General features: G+C 42.3%; 1 protein-coding gene across 2 annotated transcripts; it reads left to right on the top strand.

Annotated features, from left to right (window-relative positions):
• On the top strand, positions 1–27505 carry LOC147330562 (zinc finger protein 385A-like). 2 transcript variants are annotated; one of them, XM_086292227.1, is made up of 8 exons: positions 1–467; positions 15159–15304; positions 19220–19330; positions 24126–24306; positions 24485–24814; positions 25290–25477; positions 25567–25653; positions 25768–27505. In XM_086292227.1, the coding sequence occupies exons 1-8, from the start codon at positions 455–457 to the stop codon at positions 25993–25995; spliced, it is 1284 nt and encodes a 427-aa protein (XP_086148353.1). In that variant the 5' UTR covers positions 1–454; the 3' UTR covers positions 25996–27505. The 2 variants fall into 2 exon arrangements, with proteins under 2 accessions (XP_086148353.1, XP_086148354.1); XM_086292228.1 differs by lacking the exon at positions 1–467 and adding an exon at positions 4089–4472.

A 27505-nucleotide genomic window follows, 5' to 3' on the forward strand; every position in this document is an offset into this window, starting at 1 on the left:
CAGAATTAGCCACTGGAATCTTGTGCACTTGTTTCCTTCACTCCCGGCAAAGAGGTGACAGCATAAAAGGAAAACACAGAGAAAATACAGACAGACACAGAGTATTAGAAGCTTTTTGAAACGAAGAGGATAAAGAGAGCGAGAGAACCGAAGATGAAGAAGCTGAACATCAAGATGCTTGTAGTTTGATGCAGCCACACTGTGGGCATGTGGCTGTCTGCACCGAGCATTTCCCTCTTCACTCCCCAGCTGACTGTTGCCAGTTCTGCGCTCACGACGCTGAGTGTTTATTTATTTATATTTCTACAATAATGTGAGCATACTTTTTTTTATTCCACTCAAAGAGGACGGCATCTCTGTGGTACTTTACGCTGGCTGACACACTGACCTCCGGACTCTCTACTGGTCAAAGGAGCTGGATCGCATTGAGCATCGCGAAGTGCAGAAGCAACCAATGTGGGGCTCAGGTAAGATCATAACAGACTACTGAGCAATGCAAAAACACCCACCAGCCTGAGTTTGCTTCCTTTGATCAGCTTAAGAAGAACTGAGAGGCTGGGTAAGCCGGGATCCCCTCATTACTGCAATATTCTGAGCAGAAATAAAGAGCGAGTGACAGTGGCTACACGAGGCTTTGAAGGTTTCTCTCTTTGATGAAAGTTAGGCCAGTCTCCTGCAAACATCAGCACGTAGGGTCAGATAAGACTTTGCACTCACACTTGGTGTGACCCTTTACACACTTCACTGATATGATGCAGGAAATGGATGATGGAAGAAGGAAGGTGCATAGAAGGAGGAGAAAGAAAGAGAGCAACCTTTGGCGTGAATAGATAGAACAGAACTTTTGTTTTCCCTGACATCCTTAAACAAATTGATAAGCAGAACGGAAAAGCTTGTGGACACACAAAAGATATCAGTAATGTTTGTTATTAAAGTGAAGGCTAGTCACAGCTAGAGCTGTGTGGGGGTAATTCTTGTGTGCCCAATGTCAGCATATTCTGATTCCTCATATATACAGCAGTAGTAATAAACAGAATCTAAAGCACTCTGGCGTCTCGGTTAATAGCATGTGAAGTATAAGACACCAGTTTTTGGGTGCTTACATAGAGGGAACTGATTGCACATCTGGCCTCTGCTCACATTATCCTTAGTTGAATCCCCATTACCTTCCATCATAGTTATTCCAAGTATTTGTCTTAATCTGGTTAAAAATGTAGTAAGTGCAAATGAAATTATTTGTTTATGATCACATAAAAAATGCTTTAATAACACTAAAATATTAACATATATAATTTGCCCCTTCCCCATCAGAGGGCACTGTAATGTACAACACACGTGCTGATGAAGTGCCCTGTACCCCTTTACTCTACACAGACCTGTGTTTAGTCCAGTGTGTGTCCTTGTGTGTGCCTGTTTGTGTGTATTTATATACAGTGCATGTTAGTCATTTAGTTAATTCAAGCCCATTTTAACCTCCACGGTGCAGTAAATTCAGTAGATCTTCTCTCATCACGTCAGTGCAGAAATACACTTTACATTATACAGCTTTATAACTAAGCGTAGCTCAAGTTAGTATGTAGTTCATATGTAGAACAAAAAAAACAAACAAACAAAAAGACACTTATGCTGAGTGTGACATAATTTGCATTTACTTCATCTGCATCGTCTGTTTGGCACAATAGCCTGTATTGGGTTACGTATACGTTAAGTATATGCTTATGGCTATTCTAATGTTATCTGAGGTGGACTAGCACAACACTTCAGGCCTCACCGCTAAAGATTAAACCTAAATTGGACTTTTTGACAAATCAGTCGATACAGTCATGGCCACCCGGGACAGTATGCAGTACACAGGACTACTGAATGAACAGTATGCAACTAAACACTGATCAAAACTTTAATACTTTATTCTAAACATAATGGGAGCCGTACGAGTCGTGTAAAAGACTAAGTACACCCTTCCTGCTACTATAGAAATTCACAGGGTAAGTAGAAGCTGATCAAACTTCATTAACTGATCATCAGCAAGTGTGAGCACCTCCATACAAGTTGGTACTAAGGCAGTTTGCTGGTTTGCCACAATGCTACAATCCCACAATCTTCCCAGGATTGGACATCCCAGGAAACTCACCCCATGGTCAGACTGTGCTATGCTCAGAGAAACAGCACAAAACCCAAGAGCCACACCTCAGACTCTACAGGTTAAAGCTAAACCTTCACTGAAACTGGTTCATGCAACAGAAGAATGATGCCAAGCACAGCAACAAATGTTACAACACAAAGGCTGAAAAAGAGAAAAATCAAGGAGCTGCAACAGTCCAGTCATATGCCAGACTTAGAGTCCAACAGGTGCATAAATGAATGCCTGGAAACTTCATTGAAATGACGCAGCACTGTAAAGAAAAGTGGGCCAGAATTCCTCCACAACGACGTGACAGACTGATAAAATTATACAGAAAACAAAGTTATTGCTGCTAAAAGTGGTTCTACAAGCTACTGAATCATGGAGTGACTCCTGTGAAAACTTTCTTCATAAATGTTCAAGAAATATTTGAATAATGATTAAAAATTACTTTAAATAATCCATTTGAGTTGTCATTAAATCCACTGTATAATTGATCAATTCAGCAAAGATATTCTTTCACACTGACAGAACTTTTTGTTCTCCGAAAACCAGAAAGGCTCTTCATTAAGTAGACAAGGCAAAGACTTAGCATAAATCCCCAAGGACACACACACGCACAGACACACACATACACAGATGGGATGGTTCGTCACATGAGCTCTGAGGTCCGATTTCATTTTCCCATGGTGACATCCATTAAAGTCATGCTGTGTCTGACCCTCCACCCTCAGACAGCCATATTAGCACCTGGCCCATTGGCCACAACATTACACCTGCCTGCATTATTCAGGCTGACTCTACTAATGAGGAAACCTTATCACACACACACACACACACACACACACACACACACACACACACACACACACACACACACACACACAAACTCTACCCTGGGTTCAAGCAAACTTAAACACAAACAGACTGACACGCAGCATTATTTGACTTACTTTAGGATGACTGTTTAATTATGTAAAAATGGACCAGATCGTGTTGCCTAAAGCCCGAACAAAAGAGTTCATGTGACAGCCCGATCTTGTGAGAAAGTGTTTGACGAAGGCTCGCACATCCATTAGCACAGCATACACCTTAAACTCATTGTTCTGGTAAATGTTGGTATAGGAGTGCGTGCAGTGAGCTTAGTATTTAAGCTCATTCAGCACTCTCTGCCACTGCCTGTCAAACAGCTGTCAGCTCCCTCCTTCATCCTGCTGTTTCACCATATCTTCCACATTTCCTCACCTTACACTTTCATCCCCGAGTCAGTCTGCATTAACCTCAATTTCTCCTCCCCTCCCCACAATGCTTCATCGAGTCTCTCAAGCTGTCAGTCTCTACTGCGCCTCTGCGCCTGCTCTTCTTTTTGTCTCTTCGCACACTTGTCTGCAACAACACCGTGAACTCGGTCAGCATTTTCCAAAATGTACTGCTGATTTTTGTGTATACAGCTAACAGACAACAGACAGGTAGAGGGAGAGAGCAGAGGAAAATCTCAGGAGGAAATTGTCAGAGCACAAAGACATATTACAGATCTCAGATGTTGTCGATGAGAGTGAAAGTGAGACGAGGAGAGGGGTGTGTGTGTGTGTGTGTGTGTGTGTGTGTGTGTGTGTGTGTGTGTGTGTGTGTGTGTGTGTGTGTGTGTGCTGGGCTGGGGGGGGGTCGTCAATAGTAAACAGGAGACAAAGGGAGACGGAGAGAAGGAGAGAGCAGAATCGACAGCAGCATTATCAGTCTGCGTCCTGATTCAAACACCCCAAGAAAATGTTCAGTTCCAGCTGCTCTCATTGGCTAAACCTCCAACCAATCACAGCTTAGAAATGCAAGGTGCCTTTAGGTTATACCCAACCCCAAAAATATGGTCGAGAGAGAGAGAGAGAGAGCGAGAGAGAGAGAGAGCGAGAGAGAGAGAGGCATGCTGTAGTGCAGAGGTTCCTCCTGTGAGGCAAGCCTCCATCTCTCTGGTGTTCCTCCTGCTGGAGTGAATATATAACAGTGAATAAATTACAGGCTTCATTGCAGTAGATTGAGTGCATGCTGTGTTGCAGTCAAGGCTGCTGTGTTTCTCCTCTGGCAACAGCTGCCTGAGACGTGTACCGAGACTTGAAGGAGAAGAAGAAGGAGAACTATCTAATGTGGATGAGGGACACTGAGCGGGAGGGAAGACACAGTGTAGAGAACCAAAGTGAAGGTTGTGATGTTGGATGTCTTTTCCACATTGAGTTTTGAGAACCAGAGAGGGGGGCGCTTAAGATTTGAGTCGTCCTTGTAGCTGATCAAAGAGGAGAGGAGTCAAGCAGGAAGATAACGTGGGAAAGAGAAGTGGGAGAATACAGCATGATCTTGGGTAAGACAGCATTGGAGGGCTTTTTCCTCCTCCGTGCTCTCATTGATCTGATTGATTTTGTTTTTCTTCCACACAGTTAGATTTCTGTTCTGATGAGATGATCTCTTGTGTATGGTGCAAACTTTTGATATGCATTTATGCGATGTTTTCTTTGACATGCGTGATCAATGTGTCACCCTGTGTGAAAGAAATCTGTAGGGTCTTGTGAGCAGGCTCGCTTTGCTCCAGTTCATTTGACTTTGTGTGAGAACTTGACTCTCACGCTCACCAAGCTCGTGTACATTAGATGATTTTAGTCAGTTCCAGAGGAAATAAGGACATGCTGTCTTAAAAAAATATATGTATCCCACAAAAAACATGAATATTGCAAAATGAATGAGAGAAGAGACCTTTAACCACATTAAGGCGATTAAGGAAATATTCCAAATTCCTATGAAAATGTGTTCATTTTAAGTAGTCTAACATGACCCTAAGCTGAGGTAGTCCTTCATTAAAAAAGAACTTAGTGCATTATGTGATCAATTATCTCAGTTTCTCTTGGCCTAAGGCATAAAAGCACTCACCACTGACAGGGTGCAAGACTGCATGTCATTAATCAGTCTAATCCTCCGCCTCGCCAGCAAGCTTCATTACGGAACAGATTCTGGAAACTGGAGATCTGGCTTTTAGATTCCGTTTTTAAAGGAGAATTTTTAAGATCAACAACAATGCTGGCTCACTTCCCTGTGGTCGGTACATACATTACTCCAACATAATGCTCAAAGGTGTCAGGGGACAAATCAGCATTAAGAAGAAGTATAAAAAGGTCAAGAAAGCAGTGCCATAAAGCCACAGAGTGGTTTTTTTTGTGCAACAGAATAATGAACTCCAACTTCAGTCTATATAAAGGCTGTTTTGTATGCTTGTACACAAATTGAGTTTGGATTACGTTTGTGAAACGCATTTACTGCAGTCAGCTGAGTTATGCTGATGTTTTGCAATCTGCAGAATATTACAGTAGCTCTTCAATGCCCCGTCCAATAATGTCATGCACCGCACTTTTATTTAAAGGCTAAAACAACCATCCTTTAGACACGATCATGTGAGGCAGAGGCGTATAATTTAGAAACATATAATTTAGATGATGTTTTCCAGTTCCAGCCTTTTATCTTGTTCCGTTTATCAACACTAATCCATCTTTCCTCACAGTAGATTTGATTAACCACTGTGACCTTGTCCCATGTACGTGTGCGCTGACTAAATATTTGACTACTTTATTTTTGTTTGCTTGCTCTTACCCCTGCTCGAGTCTTCCTGTGATCTGAGTGTGAGCTTGAGCTTGTGGTAATCCTTTTCCCAGTGCAGAAGCTTTAACTCTGCATGCATTAGACACTAAACGCGCTGACACATGATCACAACAACATGGGCTGATAGGATTTTATAAACTGTATTAGTTTCCTTTTCGAGAGACAGAAGTAGCTCCAGATACTGAAATAGCAACCATGAAAGGCAAAGGCAGGAACAGCAAAGATGGAGGGGATGAACAGGGAAAGCCTCCACCGATCTACAGTCCTGTGTCTCCCTTCGCTCTGTCCCTACATTTACACCTAGTTTTAATGTCTTTTGATGAAAGGAGGAAAATCAAACATGTTGACACAGTGAGCCTCGCAGACTAGAAGAACTGTGCCGAACCTGGCTCATCTCCCTCGATGCAGAGCAGTGGAGAACACAGTTTAGTAACTCTTGTGTAATTTTTGTGATGAATATTTCAGACCCAGAGGTTTTTATTTATTTAAAAGTGAGCCAAGGCTTCCTCTAGTCTGATGCAAAGACCTCAGTCAGCACTATATAAAAGTTCACGTCTTGCATCACATCTAGACACACATAGACGAATTTTCCCCGCTCATCCGTGGCCTCCAAAGGAATCAGAGGTGCACGTTGACCCCGATAAACAACATGACCTTTAAATCCAGGCAATGCAATGAAGGGTGAAAAGTATTGGCATTTTAAATGGAGACAGAGGGCTGCCACTCTGTGTTCAACAACCTGACACACATTTCATATGCTTAAGAAGCCTGAAACTTTTGCAGAGAGCGGATTGAGAACTGCAGGACTATACGGGGCTATATGCTGACAGTAAATGCAGCAGAGCTCAGACAGGACATCAACAACTACCTTTTATCACACAAGGAGCTCATGCAGTCCAGAAATTACATTTTGTTTATCTAAATTACAGTGAGATAACAGTAAAACCGCTGCAGTAAGTGGCATATTGTTTCTGAATGTATCGTTGTTATTTGTTTATATAAACTGCTCGAGGAGGATTGCGCACAAATGACCCATAACTCTTCCTAACCTTACGCTAGTCCAAACTGGCATAAATGGGTCACTGGACAGTGAAATCAGAGTGTGTCATTTCGGGGGACACCAGCATCTGCGGTATCGTATGATGTCACAGCAAAAATGCTCATCACCACTGCTTTTTGCACGCTGAGTCTGACATAGTGTCATGTGATGCTGGGCCACAATAGCCTTGTTTACCCACCTGTAAGTACTGCAAAATGAAAGAGGAGTGATGGTGGAACTGTGAGAGGGGACCAGAAGTGTGGACCCAGGAAACGAGGTAGAAACCGTGATCACAGTTTGGTATATAAACTGTAATTAATGTTACTGAAAATCCCCAAATTGACCAATTTTCATTTTTGCAAAGACGCTTCTCATGCCTAAAGTCTGTAAACCTGCAGCAAAAGTAATGATAGGTGATGTTGCTGTTAGATCAGGAAATCTCATATGTCATTTTGGAAGGCAATAACACATTTGTCATTAAGTTTGGAGCCCTTGTTGACCATAATTATACAGTTAAATGCTCTGAAATCTACAGCACAAAACAGTAATGTCTATCATTTACTGATTTAAGGACTCCAAAAGTAGCATGAGAACATAGGCTGATCATACAGTTGTTTATTGTTTATTGTTCTGATGTTATTCACACTATGTGCGCCACCCGCCTCAATCTTACCCTTGCGTGTTGCTTTATGGCCATGCTATAGCATAAAACCACACTCTCCCTTTTAGACTGCAATCAAATCCCAAAATACAACTGGTCATTTCTGCTTCTGTGGAATAAAACCTGTGCTGTATGTATTTCAGCTGTATACCACACAATCCTTCTTTGTTCTCTGTGACTTTTCTATGCATTGAAGATCAAGTATTCCTTTCTTTTGTCTGTTTTCTTTTTTATAAAACGATGATGCATCTGGCTGCTGTTTGTCTGATGCCATTGTTTTGTATGTGCATTTTTACTGAACGTGTTTGCTTTGGATGCTCTTGTGTGTTCTGTGTACTTTTGGTTCTCGGGTTTCTGTATGTCTGTATCTACAGTAGTATATTATTCCACCACCCAGCAGGTGTTTAAATGATTTGAGGGAAAAAAGGGATAATAATGTGGGGCAGGGCTGCTGTTCATGTTGTCCTGGTGGTTCTCTTAATGGCCTTCACTTTGCTCTGTGTAGCTTTGTGCTAAAGAGCTCTGGTAGAGCCTCAATGGTGCCTGCGACACAATGAAAGACAAAGTTGGCAGTTGGATTCGGGCTGTTTCCAGCAACTCCCCAAAGAGCTGAAGCCTGACACGAGCTGAAGAACAGGCAGATGTTCAACAGTCTTTTTAGGAAACAAATCTCTTCAGGATGCAGCATGTTGACATCCACACAACCATGCAAAAGACTGAATAGACAGATGCAGTTTTAACATTAAAAGCTTATAGTTTAAAAGGAAATATCTGTATCAGTCAACTTTGTAGGTGGTAAAAGGGAAACTTGTGAAAAGGTCAAGGTGCTGTTAATTGGAGAAGTGGACCTTCTAACTGACATACGGATGGTTTTTTATGTCAACACAGAAATAGTAATGCATCTTCTGTTTCCAGTTTGTTAAGTAGACTTTGGTTTTACTTTATTAATATTATAACTCTTTGTGTGTCTTTAATGGAAGTATAGTAGATAAAACTAATAATGCTGTTGTTTTTCTTAAAGACAGAACCTTGAAATGCTGCAATTCTGGCCACAATAGGCTTAATGGGAGAATTTCCTAAACACATGGACACAAATGTGTTGGACACTCCTTGGCTAGGAGTTCATCAAGGAGTTTCTTGGCTGACATCTAGCAAACTCGAACACTTCTGGTGAAAAGACTGCAAAAGAAAAGCCTGTCATAATCAGTAGCAAGTGAGACAATGAACATATATTACTAATATTCTTAAGGTTCATTTATTAGTATTTGGTGAGTTGGTTTCTGTGGAAGTTTGTTTCCACCACCACAAAAATTGTATTGATCCTGTCGCACTAGTTTCTATCAGATGCCCATGCCAGCATTCGTTTCTATCAATGATCAATATTTGGACTGATCCACCCTCCTCTAATGGTAAATGGCCTGTATTTGTATAGCGTTTTACTAGTCCCAAAGGACCCCAAAGCACTTCACACAACCAGTCATCCATTCACACACTGGTGATGGAAAGCTACATTGTAGCCACAGCCACCCTGGGGCGCACTGAAAGAGGCGAGGCTGCCGTACACTGGCGCCACCGGGCCCTCTGACCACCACCAGTAGGCAACAGGTGAAGTGTCTTGCCCAAGGACACAACAACAACCTGAGACTGTCCAAGCTGGGGACAGCTCGAACCAGCAACCTTTCGATTACAAGGTGAACGCCTAACTCTTGAGCCACGATCGCCCCTAATTTTAATAGTCACATGGCAAATAATTGGCTCGCTGTGTGGTTAATTTCACCATCAAAGAGTTCTGAGCTCCAGTTTAAGTGAATGAAATTATAGTATTAAGCAGATATCTTTGCTATTAGCTGATCTTGCAGCATTAGCTGATAAATTAGCATCTCACCTTTTTCTCCATATAGTGTCACTTCTGGCTCTTAGATAAAATTCCGAAAAACAATATGGATGCAATATGGATGCAGTCCTTGTTGAGGCTTCAAAAACTGTTGTCAACAAAGAATTGAGTGATGTCACAGACCTACATCATATTTACTGTATACTCTTTGGGGTAAGCTTTAAGCAGATTGCGCAGACACCTCACAGGAGACACTTTGTACTCTGATACACAGTTAAACTGACTTCTACCAAAAGCAAGTCATGGCATGTAGCTGACCCACTAGAAGAGGCATAGCATGAAATTGCTCATCCATGTACGCTTTGCATGTGACTTGCAGAGGTTAACCCTTTGCAACAGCTGTAGCCTACTTGACTTGACTCCTTTCAGTATTTTTAAAGCAATGTTTTTAACCAGCATGTTCCACGCTGTGGTTCAGCTGCATGGAGTACGACTGCTTCCTTTAGGTAGCAGATGGCCTTTGTTCTGTACATTAACCTGCAGGTCGACATGGCTCTTTACCTCCTCTGGTCACCTTGGACTCACCTCAAAACATGCGGCTCTTTCCCCCCACAACCCCCACCCCCTCCTCTGATGCCTTCCTTTCGCCTCCTTGTCCAGACCTCCTTTTCTCGCTCACTCGACTTGAACCACTCAGTTCAGGCCATTAGTTCTCAGCTTATCATCTCCAGTTCCTTGATAGTCACTTTTTTTTCTTAACCTCTTCATGGGGAAAGACTGTGAAAAGACTTGAGAAATTATTTACAGGAAAATATCCAGACAAAGCAATGTCCTGCATCATTACATAATAATTTTTAATTTTAATGAGAGCAGTGAAAAATCTGCAGAGGAAGAAAAAAAAGTCTTCGGTAATTACAAACACTGCATCAAATCAGAGACTGGAGCTGCAGAAGGACTAAGGAATCTCAAGAGCACTGCATAACAGGCACACACACACACACACGTTTCCACTGAAAGAGGACTTCAGAGAGTTCTCTAGGAGGCGGCATTTAAGCTTGGCCACTGGGGCGCAAAGCATCTATCATTAAAACAAAGTGCAGAGTGAAATCAAATGTGTTCTCCTTCTCAACCACTTGACTCTCCTCTTCGCTGTGTCCTTTCCAGATCTCACACAGACCAACACAACATTAATCAGAACCCAGCCCATAAATTACCCTTTTTTTTAGAGCATCATCTATTCAGACTACAAAGGTTTGTGTGCGAATGTGAATGTGTGCACCGTCGTCTGTCCCCCCGCTTAGGTTGAAATAGCTGCCTTTGACTTGAGGGTAAGCTGAGCCGCAGTAAATTGGATTTCATGCTCAGTCCTTCACAGCAGCAGTATGCGACACTAAGACAGACCCATCTTCCCTCTGCATTCACGACAAAGTTAGCACTGTGGTTCTTTAAAGGTTGGAGCTTTAAACACAGTTGCATGACTTTCTTTTTTTTCTAGGATTGGTTTTAATGTCAGCTCTGCCAAAGTGTGGCAATTACCAACTCAGCATTTCAGCTACAAAACTGAAAATGTTAGTCGTGAATCACAGACACACCAATGGTGTCATCTGCGACCAAATGTTGGATCAGCTCTGTCTCGCATTCCTTTGTACTTCAACCTGAGGGTGAAAGCCAAACCCAAATGCAGTGAGCCCAGTGGTTTTCTGGTTATTAGACACCCTTCCACCACACGGTTGCCTCTGTCTCTGCTGCAGTGACAGCAAGGGGGTTTTTGTCAGGAGGCAGGCTGGTTAATCCACCACAGACGCTCATTTCAGAATTATCTGTGCACAGCAGGCCATTTAGATGCAGATGTGACGCGGCTGGCATCGTGTGCCGGTCCTCTTGAGCGTGGAGCTAACGGGCCTGGATAAAGGTTTCTTTCTTTGGTGGGAGCCTGCAGTGTCTTTGCCTCTCATCAGACTTCATTCTGGCAGACAGCATGTCACACAATCTCCCATCCCCTTCCCTCCCGGTCCCATCATGGAGCACGAAGATGGAAGCAAGCAGGGAATACAGAGAGACTCCTGCGACGCCACTGACATTGACATTACCTCTATGATCATTAAACCTAAATTGGCTAAATGAATTGCCAATTTGAGAAGCCTTAGTCACAGCATACTGGTGTGTGCACCGCACGCCTGTGTGTGCACCTAACGGGGGAGATAAGATTCCATCTCTGGTTGTCTGTTTTCCTTTTTCTTTTCTTTTTTTGTCCCTCCTCTGCTTCTCTTCATTTCTGTCCAACTACCTCTCTCGCACAATCTACACAAAAATTCAATAAGCTATTACACAGACATTGATCTCTTTCTCACACATTTGCATGGGGGGGGGGGGGGGGGGGCGAAGTAAATCAGTGAGATGACGGTGCTGTCAGTTCATTTCAGTGGAGAAAAGGAGCTGTAGATGGTGAGAACTGGATTTATGGAGTTTGGCAGCATCTTAACACTTTAATGCTCCTCAGAATGTGTCCAATCAATGCTCTCTCTCCCTGCATGGTCGTGGCATTCTCTTATCTGATGTCACTGTATATCACTCAGGAGCTGGGTAGGTCAGGGGACGATGCTGCTACGCTCACGCCGAATTGGTTGGTGCAGAACGTGGCACTAAAAGCAATGAGCAGCATTGTTTTAATGTAGCACTCTACTGTGTCTGCACTGTAAATACAGATTTACTATAGAAGACGTTCTTTGACCTTTAAATTGTAATATAGCGTAAAATGAGCTGTGGATTTACCAGAAACGTGCCGGGAATACATTTCACCAGCCCAAGAGGAAACACAGTGATGATGTCTCTCCATCGCTCCACTCAGCTGAGACACTATTGTCCTATTATTTGCTTGGCAGGGAATTAAACTGTGCTTAATTGCATTCAATTTAGTTTCTACTTTTTTAAATGTACCCTTTTGATCGAATAAAGAACAAACAGAATTTTAAGTGTAATAGGCAGAAGGAGAGTGGTGAACTGATGCTTGAAATAAGTATTATTTACAGTATGCTGCATGTAACCCTAACCCTAGCACCCGCCCACTAAAATAGCTTGGTGGTATGTTCATGAACATTTTTCTCATTTACACAAACACAGTCCTGTGGCTGTGAATACATCCTGCTGCCTCATGTTAATCCATGTCTGAAAATAGTTCTCAAAACGCTACTAATGCTACTGCTTCGGGTGCAGCCGCTTGGACACCTCCCACTGGTTTATGAGCTCTTGCTTCAACTCGATGATTTTTTTGTTCATCATTTTGTTTTTTTTTCTCTTTTTATTAAACCAGATACTACAAGTGGAAGGGGATTCTCACTGAGAAACCAAAGACACCACATGGTCATACAGCAGCAGCTGGTCAATCACCAAGTAGCCTTGGCTCAAGGCATTCCCTGATTAATTTTCCATGTGACTAATAAATTGGAATATTTCACAAACGGAAAATCATGCTGCAAACTAGTGAATGAGAACCGAGAGAACTCATGGCCACAGACAGTCTCTTTACTGTGCAGCCACACAACCAGTAATGACCTCGTAATACAGTGACAGGTCTGTCCCATCTACACTCACCAGCCACTTCATTAGGTACACGTAACCTTCATGAAAGCATATCTAATCAGCTATTCGCAGGGTCGAGACATGGTCGAGACGACCTGCTGAAGTGTGAATCGAATGACAATGTGGAAGAAAGGTGATATAAGTAATTCTAAACATGGCGTGGTTGTTGGTGTCAGATCCAGTGAGCAGCCTAGGAAGGAAACAGTAACGGATATAACCGCTCTTTGCACATATGCTATGCAGAAGAGCACCACATGTTAAATCTTGAAGAAGATGGGATATAGCAGCAGAAGACCACACCGAGTCCTGCTTCCTGTCACCTATCAGGAAACTGAGGCTCACCAAAATTGTAAAATTGAAGACTGGAGAATCATTGTTTGGTCTGAAAGCTCTGCTGCAATATTCAAATGGCAGCGTCACAATTTAACATAATCGGCTTCAAACCATGGATCCATCGCTGCCCTGGTTAACGTCTAATTGTGCAACTTTTTGCATATTTGGGCCTCACAGTACCAGTTGAGCATCATTTAAACAGCCTACTGAGAATTGTTGTTAAGAAAGAAGGAGGAAAGGAAGGAATATAGCTAGCAAGCTAGATATATATAGAGATAGATGTTTATATTCCTTCTCTCAGTATCTGTTGTTGGGCAGTCACTCATGCCTTCCTGATGGTATGTCGTCTGAAATTAGATGTGTCACTCCAGTTTTTTTTTTATCCTTCACAAATCTTGCTGCGTTTGTTTTAAAGAGGTGATAATGGCCACCATTTGAACTGTGGGCTTTATGTCTGAAGGACATTTAAACTACAACCTGTAGCCTTACACCTATTTTTTTCCCATAATATCAAACACTCTCCTTCTCATGCAGCACATGTAAAAGTATTCACACATGATTAACAACAGCTACAGCTCAGCTTTACCTGTCACAGCCTCCCAAGGACACTGAAACACCCTGAAGAGGAATGCCAAAAGTACAGACTTTCCCCTCCATCTATTTCTGATCCTGACAGTAAATTATTTATGTCTCCCCTGTTGTAAGAGACGGGAGCCTCCTCTGATACCAAAATAGTCTTTTCTTCCCCTCGTTTTGACAAGTGACCAATTTTCTTTTCAAAACTAACAAAACTGTTAAGGAGCCTATAGTCATCACAAAGAGGCAGCAATAAAGGGAGATGACTGCATATAATCTCAAGAGAAAAGATTATACAAATTCTCTCTGGGTAGCTAGATTGGGCCTGAAGTGTCCTGCTGGTTTTACACTGGAGAAGAATAAGTAGTGGAAGCATAGGTGGAAAACAGAAAGTGGATGATGATGAGAAGAAGGAATGGAAGAACTGGTGCTGGAGTGAGAAGAAGTACAGATGAGGGATAGAGAGCCAGGCAAACAGAATAAGAGACCATGAAATAAGGATAGAAAACTGTGCTCGGTGCGAGAGACAGAGACACTGGGAGAAATGGAGAAAAGACAGATATCTGCAGCACCCGAGCTGCGAGGCTTAAGGAGCTTAGCTCTCCTGCCCATCACAGAAAAGTCTTCAAGTGCAGGCATTCAGTGCTGCTGAGCAACTACTGAGAGAAAAGTGAGCAGCAAAAGCAAAGAGAGGAGAGGTTTGGGTGATGAGTGGGGTTCAAATGTGAAAAAAGGCACAGAGGATGAGGGAAGCAGCAGATTTTGTTTTGATACAGTGAAAGAAAAGATGTGTTAGAACTTGTTGTAAGATTGTTGGATATGTTTTGACACTTCTGGAAAAAAACAGCTCAGTGTTCAGAGTTATATACAGAGTTCATTCCTTGCTTTGATTTTAATGGCGGCACCCGTCCAACATGATATCATTTCAAAAACTCATTAATGAAGTGTCATAATATTCATTCTTGGCCCAGATCTGGTATTGATGATGACGTCAGACCACTGAAGAGTCCCTGTTTTGTTTTGTTTTTTCATGCCTTGACGTTTGAGCAAGCATCAAGAAATTTCAAAGAGCTTTTTCTGTGAATTAACAAAAACTTTCTTTTATAATAAAAGGACAGTGTGGGCAATCAGCTGCACATTTATTTCTTACACTTTAAGAGTACTACTTACAGTTTTATTTTACACAAGAGCATTTATTAAAAAATGAGACATACTATTGGCCCATCATGTGAAATTAGTTTGACATCCCTGGTGTAAGCTCGTTTTCCAAAAGGTCAAACTGCTCCTTTAAGAAGAACGCTTTATGGTTGCCGTCTTTTACTAGAATATGTAATTATTTATAGGTTTTTTAATATCATTGTTTGCATATCTACCGCAGGAGGTGTAAACCGCCCAGGGCCTGTCCCTGCCTTCCTCAGGAGCCCACCTGTCATCCCACCTCCACTGGATATGAAGCCGTTCCTCCAGTTCCCCCTGGAATCGCCTCACCCAGCCAGCATCGGCCTCTTCCACAACTTTAACACAGTGAGTGCTCACAGACATTCCTGTGCATATGCGCACAGGCAGCGCCTGGGATTTGTTATCAGTTTGTTTCACTTAACAGGAGACAGAGTTGGTATTCAGTTGTGGCTCCGGAGCCTCTCGAGTGAAGACAAGTGATAAACTGATAAGGGATTTATGGTGTCTAATACAAAATAATAAGGTGACAGCTGTTTGCTTTTTATTCAGCACAGTGAGTTTCAGTATAATTGAGAAAATGCCCAAGCGAGTGGTTTACAGCAATAAAATGAGTTACAGCTAATCAATCGTATAAGAGGCACGGGCTGTTCTCCACAGTCAGCATTTTCTCCACCTCCCTCACATTTCTAGATTGGGTTTCATGTGAAGGTCATCGTGGTGACAAAAGGGGACGGGCAAGCGCCACCCACAGACACACACACACACACACACAATCAGTCAACTCGGGCAGAATGACCCTTGTGCAGGTTTATGATTCATCCTTCATCATCAAGGGCATTGAGTGTGGCCACTAATCCCACAGCACTTTCATGCAAATCATTCTCTGTCTGCACAGTAAAAATTTATACAAGTCCACAATACTAAAACACTCTGTGTGAGTCACTTCAACATCTACTGTCATCATATAAGATAAGAGGCTGCGGGAGCTTAAAGGACACAGTGAAAGGCAAACTGACAAAAACAGTTGATTACAGTGATTATTGCTTCAAACTGAGTTATGGTCCTGTTTGGAGTCAGGTCAACCTCACCAGGTTTACAGGCAATTTCCAAATACTTAACATTCTGCAGAGCCTACAGTAGATCCAGCCTTCTTGCACTGAGACTGCACAGTACTGCGCTGTGTGGTAAGAGCTCTTTAAACTGCTCTTTAGAGCCACGCAGTCCTAGGTCATTAGTCCAAAACAATTCAGGCTGTTTTACAAAAATGAAGACTGCCTTATTTTATACACTTCAGCGGGGAAAAAATACACATTTCCATGGTAACAATCTGCCGTTCCCATTCAATTCACATAATTATGGTAATAATAGGGTCCAAACAATGACAAAAAAAGAGTTAATTTAGGCATAAAAATGCTACTGTTCATCTGGGTGCCTGGGTGAATAGAGCAGAGTTGCTGAGGCTCTGAAGAGGTGGCACAGCTGGCTTTTTTTTAGTTTTTTGGGGAAAATGAATTCTCAGTAAATTTGTACTACAGTACATAAGAGAGTCAAGAGCTACACTGCTCTGCACAAGAAATAAAAACAGATGCTGACATACACTAGCTATCAAGCTGTTTTTACACATGCGCTGCACCCTCACACTTCTCTAGACATTAGCCTGCACAGGTGCATGTGAGAACACAAATGTCTAACAGAGTCTTTGTAATGTTCACGTGTGAAAGTGGCTTTAGTTAGATCCAACTCCTTAGTCCTCCTGTTGTTATAGGAGGAAGAGTGCTGCATTCAGAAACATTTTATAACTTGTTAACAGAAAACCCAGTTTTGTGTTATGCAACGTAGAGGACAAGAGCCACATCCAGGCAATGTATTTATATTTTATAAAAGCTTGTTTAATACTGTAGAAAACAACCTTCAGCCAGGAGTTCAGTATTCCCATGTCAGACAGCCTTGTTGACTGCCGGGAGCTCGATAATTAGACTTCAAGTGCAAATTTGGTTTCACTTCATAATTCAGTCTGACATCGTGTTCTTGTTTAACTGCGTTCGGTTTGGAAAGGGACGTTCGTTTGCACTAAGAAGTCAACAGCAGGTGACATATCTGTTCCTCAATTTCCATCAACATTAAGCTGTGGCAGCTGATGATTTCAGTGTTATCTTCTCTCAATGATGACTTGCAAAAGCCCCTGTAGCAGAAATTACATTTTTTGCTGCACTGATGAGCAAAGCAGAAATGCAGGACACAATCTGGAGGACAAGAATGTACCTACCTGTCTTCTTTAGATTTCTTGATTAAAGCAACAAAACACCAGGGATCCACAGACAAAATCTAAAAACCTTTGCACGGCTACTTAACCAGTTTTGGTGAAGTTGCTTCCTAAAGTGTTTTTGATGCTCCCATTAGATGCTGAAGATAAATTTTTGAATAGAACTCTGTGTCCTATAATGTAAAACATCACCTCTTTCAACAAAGATGCTTTGCAATCCTATCATGAAACGCTTCCAGCCTTTTATTATGAAATATTATCTAAATCAACTTTAATGGGCATGCTTCTACCAATCGATTTGCTGTTGATTGCAATTAAAGATTCTTTAAGCTCTCTGTCAGCTAAGCTATATGGTTATGTGGTGTATCCAAAGAAAAGGTTTATATGCAGCCAGATATGTGGGAAGCATCTATAAAGTGTGAATTACTGGTGCAGAAAAAGCTCGACTACATGAGGAGAGTTAGAGTGAAAGAGAAGATGAAAAGTGGAGTAATAGGTTAATGAGGTCATAAGAGTTGGGACAGAGAAAGAGATCCTGATGAGAACAGGTGGTCAAAGAAAGGCAGCGAATGACACGCAGTGATGGGAGACTACAGAGAAAGACACAACACACACGCACACATTAAAAGGCCCCAGATACATACCCATATGCACAACAGACAGGTTGAGCGCTGAGCTCACCCAGACGCAGCGCTGGCACACGGACAACTGAGCAGATGAAAACAAAACAAATTTGGAGGTGCTGCAGGTCTCCACATGAAAAGCACAAAACAGTCGAAAGATAAACCGAAGAGCTGACGTCACAGGCAAGAGGGGGAAAGACGTTTAAGTCTGTAAATATTTCTAACAATAGATTTACACCCAGTTTAAGTCCTCAGACCAATTACACCATTTCCCCTGGTGCCTGCAGCTTCACAGTGTAAACAGTCTCTCATTTGGCAGCATGCATCCAGTCTGAGAAGGAGATGAGAGGTGGAGTAAAACCACAGTGGAGTTTTGGCTGCTTAATGAGGGCAACACCCAGCACTGCGGTTTCCAAACCCTGCCAAAGGGTCAGAGAGCTCACACGACTCCAATGCAGTTGTCTAAAAATGAGGCAGTAAAGAGTATGACATGGCATATTTTTCCTTGTTCTGGAAATGACAAACATGGGTATTATATATATATGCACGTCTTGATGCATGCTCAATCATCCAGGTAAGTAAATCTCCAAAAGTTGGAGAAATGGTCGAAAGATAGAGACTGAAGAAGTCACTTGGACGAGTAACAAAACGTTTCTCCCACTGAAAACGCTACGTCCAGATGAACAGAATAAACTTTTGTGTATATATATATATATATATTCATATTTTTTTAAGTTAAGAGTCATATTTTTATTATTTTGGAACTCATCACATGTCTGCCTGTAGCTATGATATTAATGTCTCATCTTGTGGTAACCTCTTAACCCTTTTACTCCGCTGTTATTTGCTTAAAAAACAATCATCTAAAATGCAGCAAAATCCAAAGAAAAGCTTCTATCTTTTCAGAGTACTGCATGGAGAAATTACTGCTTCTTGTAATACACTGGTATGTAGGTTTAAAAAAAGGAGCTTTTTTTCTGCACACATAGCAGTGTAAAATTCTTGGAGATTGCGAGTCTGTAATTAGGCCCCTCTAACCCTAACATGAATTAAAGCGTTTGAACGGCACCCAAGAACTCAGGCACAGACAGCAGCACCAGCTGCTGCAGAGAAAACACACACCTTCCTGTCCGCATCAATCACTGCTCCCTCTTCACTTCCCTCTTCCCCAACTCTATTTTATCTCCCAGCCTTTCTTCCCCTTCAGAGGCTGTCATTCACCTGCACTTTTTCTTCAGCGCCTCTCTCTCTCTCTCTCATCCACATTCACTTGGCTGAACCTTTGAGTGCACTGCAGTTAGGAGAAGCACTGGCCTCTGAATTTCTCCTGTGGTGCTGAATTTTTGATGTGACCTCTGGGCTGTCTCTCCTCAGATGGACCCTGTCCAAAAGGCTGTGATGACGCACACCTTTGGGCCACCTATGATGAAGACAAAGCGGCCAATCATCTCCTGCAACGTCTGTCAAATACGCTTCAACTCAGAGGTATGGCAGCTTAAGCGGTTCCAGAACAGGGTTGCTTTCATGGCCATAAAAATCCTACTAACTGACCACTTGCAAAATTCACAACACAAACAGCAGCTTTTTTTTTCTATCGGCTTAGCTTAGGTGAGTAGGATGCTGGGGAAAAAGTGACACTCAAACGCAAAAGCATCCTAGTTTTACCTGGATTATTAATCAAGTTCCTCAACCTGCTACATCAGCACCTGTGTGTCCTTTTATGCAGAGACCTTCAGATTAAATAGCTAAAAGCTTAAGTCTGCGGTGGCACATCCACTGTAGAGTGCTTTACCACACTGTGGAAACCAGTGCTGAATGCTTCTATAATAAAATTTAGTCTTATGTTAACACCTCTGCTTCTAGTTTTTATTGGATTTGGGAAAGTTTTGAGTGCCAGGCTTGTTAGCCCAGTATTTCAGAAGGTTTGCTTTAAGAATTTTGAGTAGTGTTGCTGCAGGATTTTAAAGTTTGGCGGGTGTAGCAGTTAATAAAAGGATGGGGTTAATAGAAACTTAGTTGGTTAAAGACATCATGTTAAAATAATGAATATCTGAATTACTTCAATCCAGAATTGAACTTGTATTCACTGCACATGACCTAAAAAGTCTGCAGTCTGGACTTGAAGTTGGTTGGTGATTGACTGCACAGCTGGAGAAGGTGAAAACTTAGTTCACACTTTAGCAGCTCCATTTTTAGCTTGTCCACCAAAAAGTGTGGGGGGGAGGAAGGGAGAGATATACCTGCTTGCTTCACTTCTGCTGGAATTCTCACACACATGGTAGTATTAAAGTTTCAAAGGAATGTTGTCTCAGATAAGTTCCTGATTATCCAAAAACTTGTCTTTTTAACTTGTGCAAACAGAAGTCTGAAAAACATTTCTTAGCTGTTGACGGCCACCTTGTGACTATAACTGTTCTTTATCCCACTCTGACGAGGCTGTAACTGACATTTGTACGACGTGTTTGCTGGTTACAGTAAAGCAGGAGGATGGAGTCCTAGAAGTTTCTGTATTGCTGATGGGGCACATTTGTGGCACATTATGACTAACAGTTGGCGCCTATGCCAACGCAAGGAAAGGGGGGCTGAAATAAAAGAGGCCTGAAGTGATGAAACTTTAGAGGAAATATTGGAGTGTCCCCCATTAAGGAGGCAGTCGTGTTAACTGAAGTTGAAAAGCAAATCATTCATAATGTGGGCAGCTACTGGATGACATGCCCGACGAGTCTGCGCCTGTCTACTGCTGGGTCTGTTACAGTGAGTGAGCACAGGGAATACATTTTAATGATATAGGACTTTCTTTGCATGAAAAAATATGTATTTGGACAGCCCATTTCTTGGTGAGCACACTTCTTCTCAAGCTGTATCTCTACATTTCTGTATTTATTTAACACCAATATATGTGCAAAAAGTGAAATAATCCCAGAAATAAAAAACACGTCAGTTGAAGACGCAAATATCTTGTCTTGTCAACAAAACGCTGGGGCTGCATTTGAATGATCGATGCATTCGACGCTGACAGAGCTTTCAAGGATGGAAAAATCCTGGTCTTTATGACTTACTGCTGTAACCTCTAACCTAAAACATGAGCAGAAATCAAACAAAAGCCTGATATACAAGCCTGGCTAAAAATATGATTGGATTGCAGGGACCAAGTGCTAAATACTTTCACTCTAAATGCAGTGGTGTGTAAAGGACACAGGCAAGGAGGGAGTCATGTGAAACTTGTGTAACACTGCCCCGTTCTCTCTGCGAGGGGCTTAATTATATCTCCCCTGCTCAAACCTTGCGTGTTCTCACATGGTCAACATTATCATTAGTATTATGGGGGTGGGGTACGTGTAATAGGGAAGTGTTTTGATTCTCTTCACCATGTTCTCATTTGCATACCTGTGCGTCCACTGAAATGTGCATGTATGAAAATGCTTGTGCAGGTGTGTGTGCGTGGCTTATCGTGTGCCCGGGACTTCCAATTCTGAGCCACCTGTTTGTCCAGCCTGCTGCTTTACTCATGAGCTGGCAGCGTGCATCTGCTCTGCTGCAGCTCTACAACACTTTCCAGAGTAACCTGAGAGTCTGGGAGCTTAAAGCATAGTGGACATTCTTTAATAATGAAGGAATACTCTACTTACAGTGCCGTACTTGGCTTACTCATGCTGTCTGGTCTGTGCCATGGCTCTTAAGGGAATACGAAGCGAAAGCAAATTGTTGATGGTGGTCACTGGGAGTCAGGTGCCTATCACTGCTGCTCCACTGTAGTCCCACATGCTGTAATTATAACGCCGCAATTCATTTAAGGCCACAGAGGACAAATTAGCCTGCCAGTGTGTTCTGCTCTGCTCTGCTGCAAGGTTGACGTCACACCATGCTGCATTAGCCATCGTCACCACTGCTGTAACATGCTGGACACCTCTCTCCCTTTCCCCATCTCTCCTTGTCCTCCTCGGGCAAATGCAAAATCATGTTTCATTACCGTCCCCCATCCGTCTGGCAACTTTTGTCTTTTCTTTTTCCTCATCGGTTTTCATGTTTCCACTTCTCCCTCTGTGGGGGTATACTCTATACCGTGTCTTTCTCTCCACCTCTCAAGCCTCTTTCCACCCCCTCTTCCTGTCACTGCTGTCTGTCCTCAGTAGATTTGGCTGCTAGACCAGCTCTATCTGCTTTCAGTGCCTTTTGTCGGTTTATAGATAAAACATCAAAGCACATCCTGCTTAGAGAGAAAAAGGATTTTAGGGACATTCACTTGCTCTCATTTTCTCCTTAAATCCCATTCCCACTTCTTCATTCATCTAAATTCTCCTTTCCGTTGGCTCTCACTCAGCTTCTCTCCATCCATTTCACCTGCTAAAACATAGTTTCTGTTTTATCATATGCTATATTATTTACCTTTCTTCTTACATAAAAACCCCTCATTGACATCAATTGCTTTGGATCCTGTAATGTACTGTGCCCCCACTTCTGATGCTGTCAGGATTTTTTTATGCATGAATGGATGGCAGCCCTTCATTGATTTCTTGAAATTGAAGGTCATTAGGACAGTGAAAGTATCCAAGCACAAGCAGCAAGAAAACTATTGGGTTGCATAAAAAGATAAAAAACAAAACAAAACAAAACAAAACATGAAGGCCGGCAGCACAGAGCCTGGGTTACAACAAGAGAGGCCACTGGCTATTTCAGCTCTCTACTGTCCTTTGTTTGTCGAGTTGTAGGCCCCTCATCTCCTGCCTAATTGCAGGGAAGCACCAGCTGGGGGAGTAGAGTTACACAAGCAGAGCTATATCTGCCTTTCTGTCATCACCAATCAGGATGAGGGCTATATGGGTAACTATCATTGGCAGTTAATACCACAGGCTTACAGAGGCACGCTGGACACGTCCCAGTCGACCCTTTGCCTCAGAGCCCCAACATGTACCTGGCACACGCCTCATGTGGGTTTCTCAGCCTTTCTATTGACATAATGAAACAGATCTAATTCCAGAACGTGTTTGCATGAGCATACACATGCACATAGAGTCACACACACAGTGTCATATATTAATAAGGAGCTTACAGGAACTATATTTGTACCCTAACACCTCACCCTTTCCTTTGATTTCACTTGATGGTGACATGGACAGTAATATCTGAACTTGGAGGCTTACACTGATTTCCGTATCAGCGGGGAATATTTTCGGATGTAAATCTTGCACCACATGATTTACATCAAATGCCAAAGTTAAATACCAGCACAACAAACCTTTTGTGTAATGAGGCAGAAAGTAAGGGCATTGAGGTTAGTGCCCAGCGGACATATTTGTAATAATTGTAACCGCAAACCTTAACCTCTACCACAAAAAAAAGATAATGTTTATGAATATGCAAAATCTGTAGAGAGGTTTCTAGTACAGGAACTTGTACAGTTGGAAGACAGAACAGGAAGCTATGGTCTGAATAGCTGCCGGTTACACTGAAAGCTCAAAAGAATAAGCTGTGACTTCAATGCTCTAAAAAATAAACAGTTACAACTAAAATAAGTACGGCTAATGTAGAAAGTGGAAAGCTCATGAAATATTGTCTTTTCTGGGACCTTCTAGCAATAAAAGCCTCAGTGATGAAGCCATATAACTGACATATAAAATGTCTGCAAAAGGAACCTTAATGCAGCTCTGATATGGCTGTGAAAGTGCACACATTACACGTTAAATCCGTGTGTTTTCCAGGGAATCCTTCACTTCGTAGGTGGGAGGAAGTGAGGAAATGGCAGACTTATAATAGATAACTTGTTTCCTGTTGCATCTTGAAAACTGAAATGTAAAATCCGACATCCCCACAGTAGATCTTTAAATGGCTCCCTTGGAGGATCAGCTTGGAACTGATCCTCTTAAGTGCACACTCGTGGATGCAAACTTTTTGCCCAGCAACTGACTGTCAACTGTCACACCTCACCCACATCCCCCCAGCCCATTTCAGATTATCCCACCGCTCAATAATCATCATCAGCTCAGCAGGCCAGTGCTGTGATTACAGCAGTGCTGAAGGAAGACAAGAATATTCTGGAGACTAATCTTTGCTGACTGCCTCATCAGTGGTGCACCATCACCCGTCACAAAAAACAGCTCAACAGACAGTTTGATTAGGGTTTATTATGTGTGTGTTACTATTTGTAGACACTTCACTTGATGATCTATTAGAGTCTGCTTGGTTCAATATGGAGAAAAGACAACCAAGGTGGTGGGCATTTGGAAATAAGGACATGAACATGCCATGTTAAAGTGCCATGTGCTTTATTCTTGTTTTTCAGAGCCAGGCAGAAGCCCACTATAAAGGGAACCGTCATGCTCGAAGGGTGAAGGGTATCGAGACTTCCAAAACAACCCGTCTCCAAGATGGTGACAAGCAACACCATCCCCCTCCTGCTTCACCCTCACCTCCAGGCCCTTTACCATCCAGCCCTGAGCCTGATCCTAACAACAATAAACAGGGTGAGCATCGCCTCTCAAATACAGGAACCTGTCATGAAATGTAAAGTGAAAGTATTGGCAAACTGGTTTATCTAAAATAATATATTTTCGCATCAGGAGAGTCAGAAGGTTCATTTTATTGCTGATTTTGTTTTTTCCTAAATTATTCACTAACAAGAGATCTTTGTGCTGTTTTCAGATGACAATCAGTCCTGTCCCAACTCTAAAGAGTCACCATCAACCCCCAGCTGCCTTCCTACTTCCACACCAAGCTCAGCAGATACAGAGTGCCCCCTCTTGCCTTCTGTCAACACGCCTTTGCCACTGTCTCCTTCCCCTTCTGCAGCCCTCAGTACACCCTCTGCAGATTCAGCAGCACCAGCAGCAGCTGGTCTTCTTGACACCCCGTCCCCAGCACCCAGCCCATCTTCAGGAGAGTCGGAGGAAGAGAAAGCCAAAAAGCTTCTCTACTGCTCCCTTTGCAAAGTGGCTGTTAATTCCCTCTCACAACTGGAGGCACACAACAAAGGTTAGTCCCAGGGGAAGTGGACAAATTGTGCAGCTTTCAAAGCGTCTTCAGAAACACTGAAGCGTGCCTCTTTAGAAGTTATTCTTCACTTGTTCTGAGTGTTATGTTTGAAGACGTGAAGCAGCTGCGTTACTGCCACTTAGTGGTGAGAATGTCATATTAAAACATGGTAAATGGCAATTGATAAAAACCTTAACACACAGCACCTACACTTAATATTTTCTCACTCAATTCTCTATCATAAAGTCCATTTACTGGCTGTTCTGGAGCTTTTAGTCTTGTTACATAATCCTCTGGAAGTTTAAAAAGCTTATTATTTATTTCAACCACTTGAACAACTTCTTATCCATATGGGAGACTCTTGCTTGTGGAAACATCAGACAAACAACAACAACAAAGAGGCAACAGAGAAAAACATTGAAGGGGAAAAAATCCTGGAAGATGCTCACTCTAGTATTCTTTTTGTTGTTCCCAGGTACCAAACACAAAACTATTCTGGAGGCTCGAAGTGGACTGGGACCGATTAAAGCTTACCCACGCTTGGGTCCTAAACCCAGCCCTGAGCAGGGAGGGGAGCTCTCCTCAGACCCTAACACTCAGGAACGCACTTTCCACTGTGAGATCTGCAACGTCAGAGTCAACTCTGAGCTGCAGCTTAAACAGGTGAGGAAGAAAAGCTCAAAATAGATCCTGAGTGGATTATATGACGAGAAATCCCATATCTGATTTTTTTTTTTTATTTAATGTTCCAGCATATATCTAGCCGGAGGCACCGCGATGGAGTCGCAGGGAAACCTAATCCTCTTCTCAGTCGGCACAAGAAGCGCACAGACTTTATGGTACATGCTCATTTTTATTTACATGCAGCACTTCTCCCTCATAAATTCATCCTCATTTAGGTTTAATCTTAAAAGGATCAACAAGTCGTTTTTCTATTTGTTTGTTTTTTAAAGGAACTTCCAAAAACCCTAGGGGCTGGACTTTTACCAAATCCTCTGGCTGTTGCTGCAGCAATGGCAGCAGCAGCGTCCTCAAATCAGCTGGCACTACGTCCTCCCGGCCCAGCCTCCCATCCTCACCCTCATCACCACCTCCTACAGGGAACACCCCTCAGCCTGCTGAGGCCAGCCCCAGGACCCATCCGCACCACACACGGGCCAATCCTCTTCACTCCTTATTAATGCTGAAAGAGCGAGGACAAATCAGGAAGAAGCACACTGTGAATCGGAGGCCGGCAACCACGTGCCATCAAGAGCCAAACCAGCTGGTGTTTCTCCAGCTGGTTTTTCAGGATGATAAAAACATGAACATGGCTCTTAATGGCGCATCGTGTAGCAAAATATATGTTTCCATCCTCTCCAGTTTCCATCAAGCATGGACTTCTTTCAGCATCCTCCAGTCTGCAGCTGACTAAATACCTGCATCTGTCATAAGATCTACTACATTGGACTGAAAACCCTACCTCTCTTAAGTTTATGGTTCATCTGCAAGGATTCATTACATATCCAAACGTTAACAAACATGCCTGCTGCAGTTAGGTGTAGTAGTTGCCTCTGATGTTAGTTGGTATCCATACTGTAGCTGTAAAGGTATAGTGGATTGTACCACTGTAATTTTTTCTATTTTAATTTTTTGCTTTTGTAGCCTATGAAAAGAAAAAGGTGCCCACAGTGTTGATACAATGTCTGCAGTTTCTGGCAAACATTTTCACAGCTGGCTTTTGTCTGTATTGTGTCAGGTTTACAGAAATAAGGAGTGATAAGAAGAACAGGAAATACATAGTTCTTACAGGAAGTCTTAAAGCAGAAGTGATTATGAAGTAATGGTAATCATAGATCATTGGCTACAGATGCACTATGCAGCTCTTGGTGTTTATTCTTAGCGTTTTAAGAGGAAACACAAGCTTAGACTTTATAAGAAACAGAGAACAAGAGGAAATACCCGTGCTAAGTCTCTTAAATCCCCTAAACTGTTTTTCTGATGATCCTCTGATTATCCCCAAGTCATCACAGATCGTGTATATAAAAGTCTCACAAAGCACACAAGCGGTGAGAAATATAAGTGAAAATGTCTTCATTATTTTATCATCTACACAACACTGTGCAAAACAGAAACTTTTCAGTGTCTTAATGGACTGACTTTCACATGCCGAGCACAGCAGGACAGTCGTTGACTCATGGCTTCTATTGCAGTTTGTGCACATTAAAAAGACTGCATTTCACCACTATCTGAATGAAGTGGAAACAGTGTGATGAAAGACACCAGCATTGAAGCAAAAAGGACCACATGCACAGATGAGAAGTTGTATGCAAAAAAAACCTTTTTGACAGTGTTGCAGGTTTGTGTTGGGATAAAAATGTTTTGTTTGTCTGCTCTGCCTCGTGTGCTCCAATCTGCATCACCCAAAGTATCCCAGTGAAAACTGTTGGCTTGCGAAACTTTAGAGGGAAGCTTTAGGAAATGGAAACTGTAGCAATACTTTAAGCACTCCTGCTAACTTTTCTTGTCAACTGCAATAAAAAATGTCTTCAAATGTGATAAATGTTATTTAGGATTAGGATACTGAAACGTTGCTGTAAACGTAGATTAATAAAAAATAATAATAATAATAAATGGTTCAAGTCTGGGATTCCTAAATGTTGAGTCTAAGTAAAATTATATATATTAAAAAAAATCATTAAACTGAATTCA

This window comes from Aulonocara sp. 'chitande type north' Nkhata Bay, linkage group LG5 (genome assembly GCF_057382095.1).
Source record: "Aulonocara sp. 'chitande type north' Nkhata Bay isolate Kocher_YH1m ecotype deep benthic linkage group LG5, A_spYH_male_GT1.1, whole genome shotgun sequence".
In the NCBI taxonomy this organism is placed as follows: Eukaryota; Metazoa; Chordata; class Actinopteri; order Cichliformes; family Cichlidae; genus Aulonocara; species Aulonocara sp. 'chitande type north' Nkhata Bay.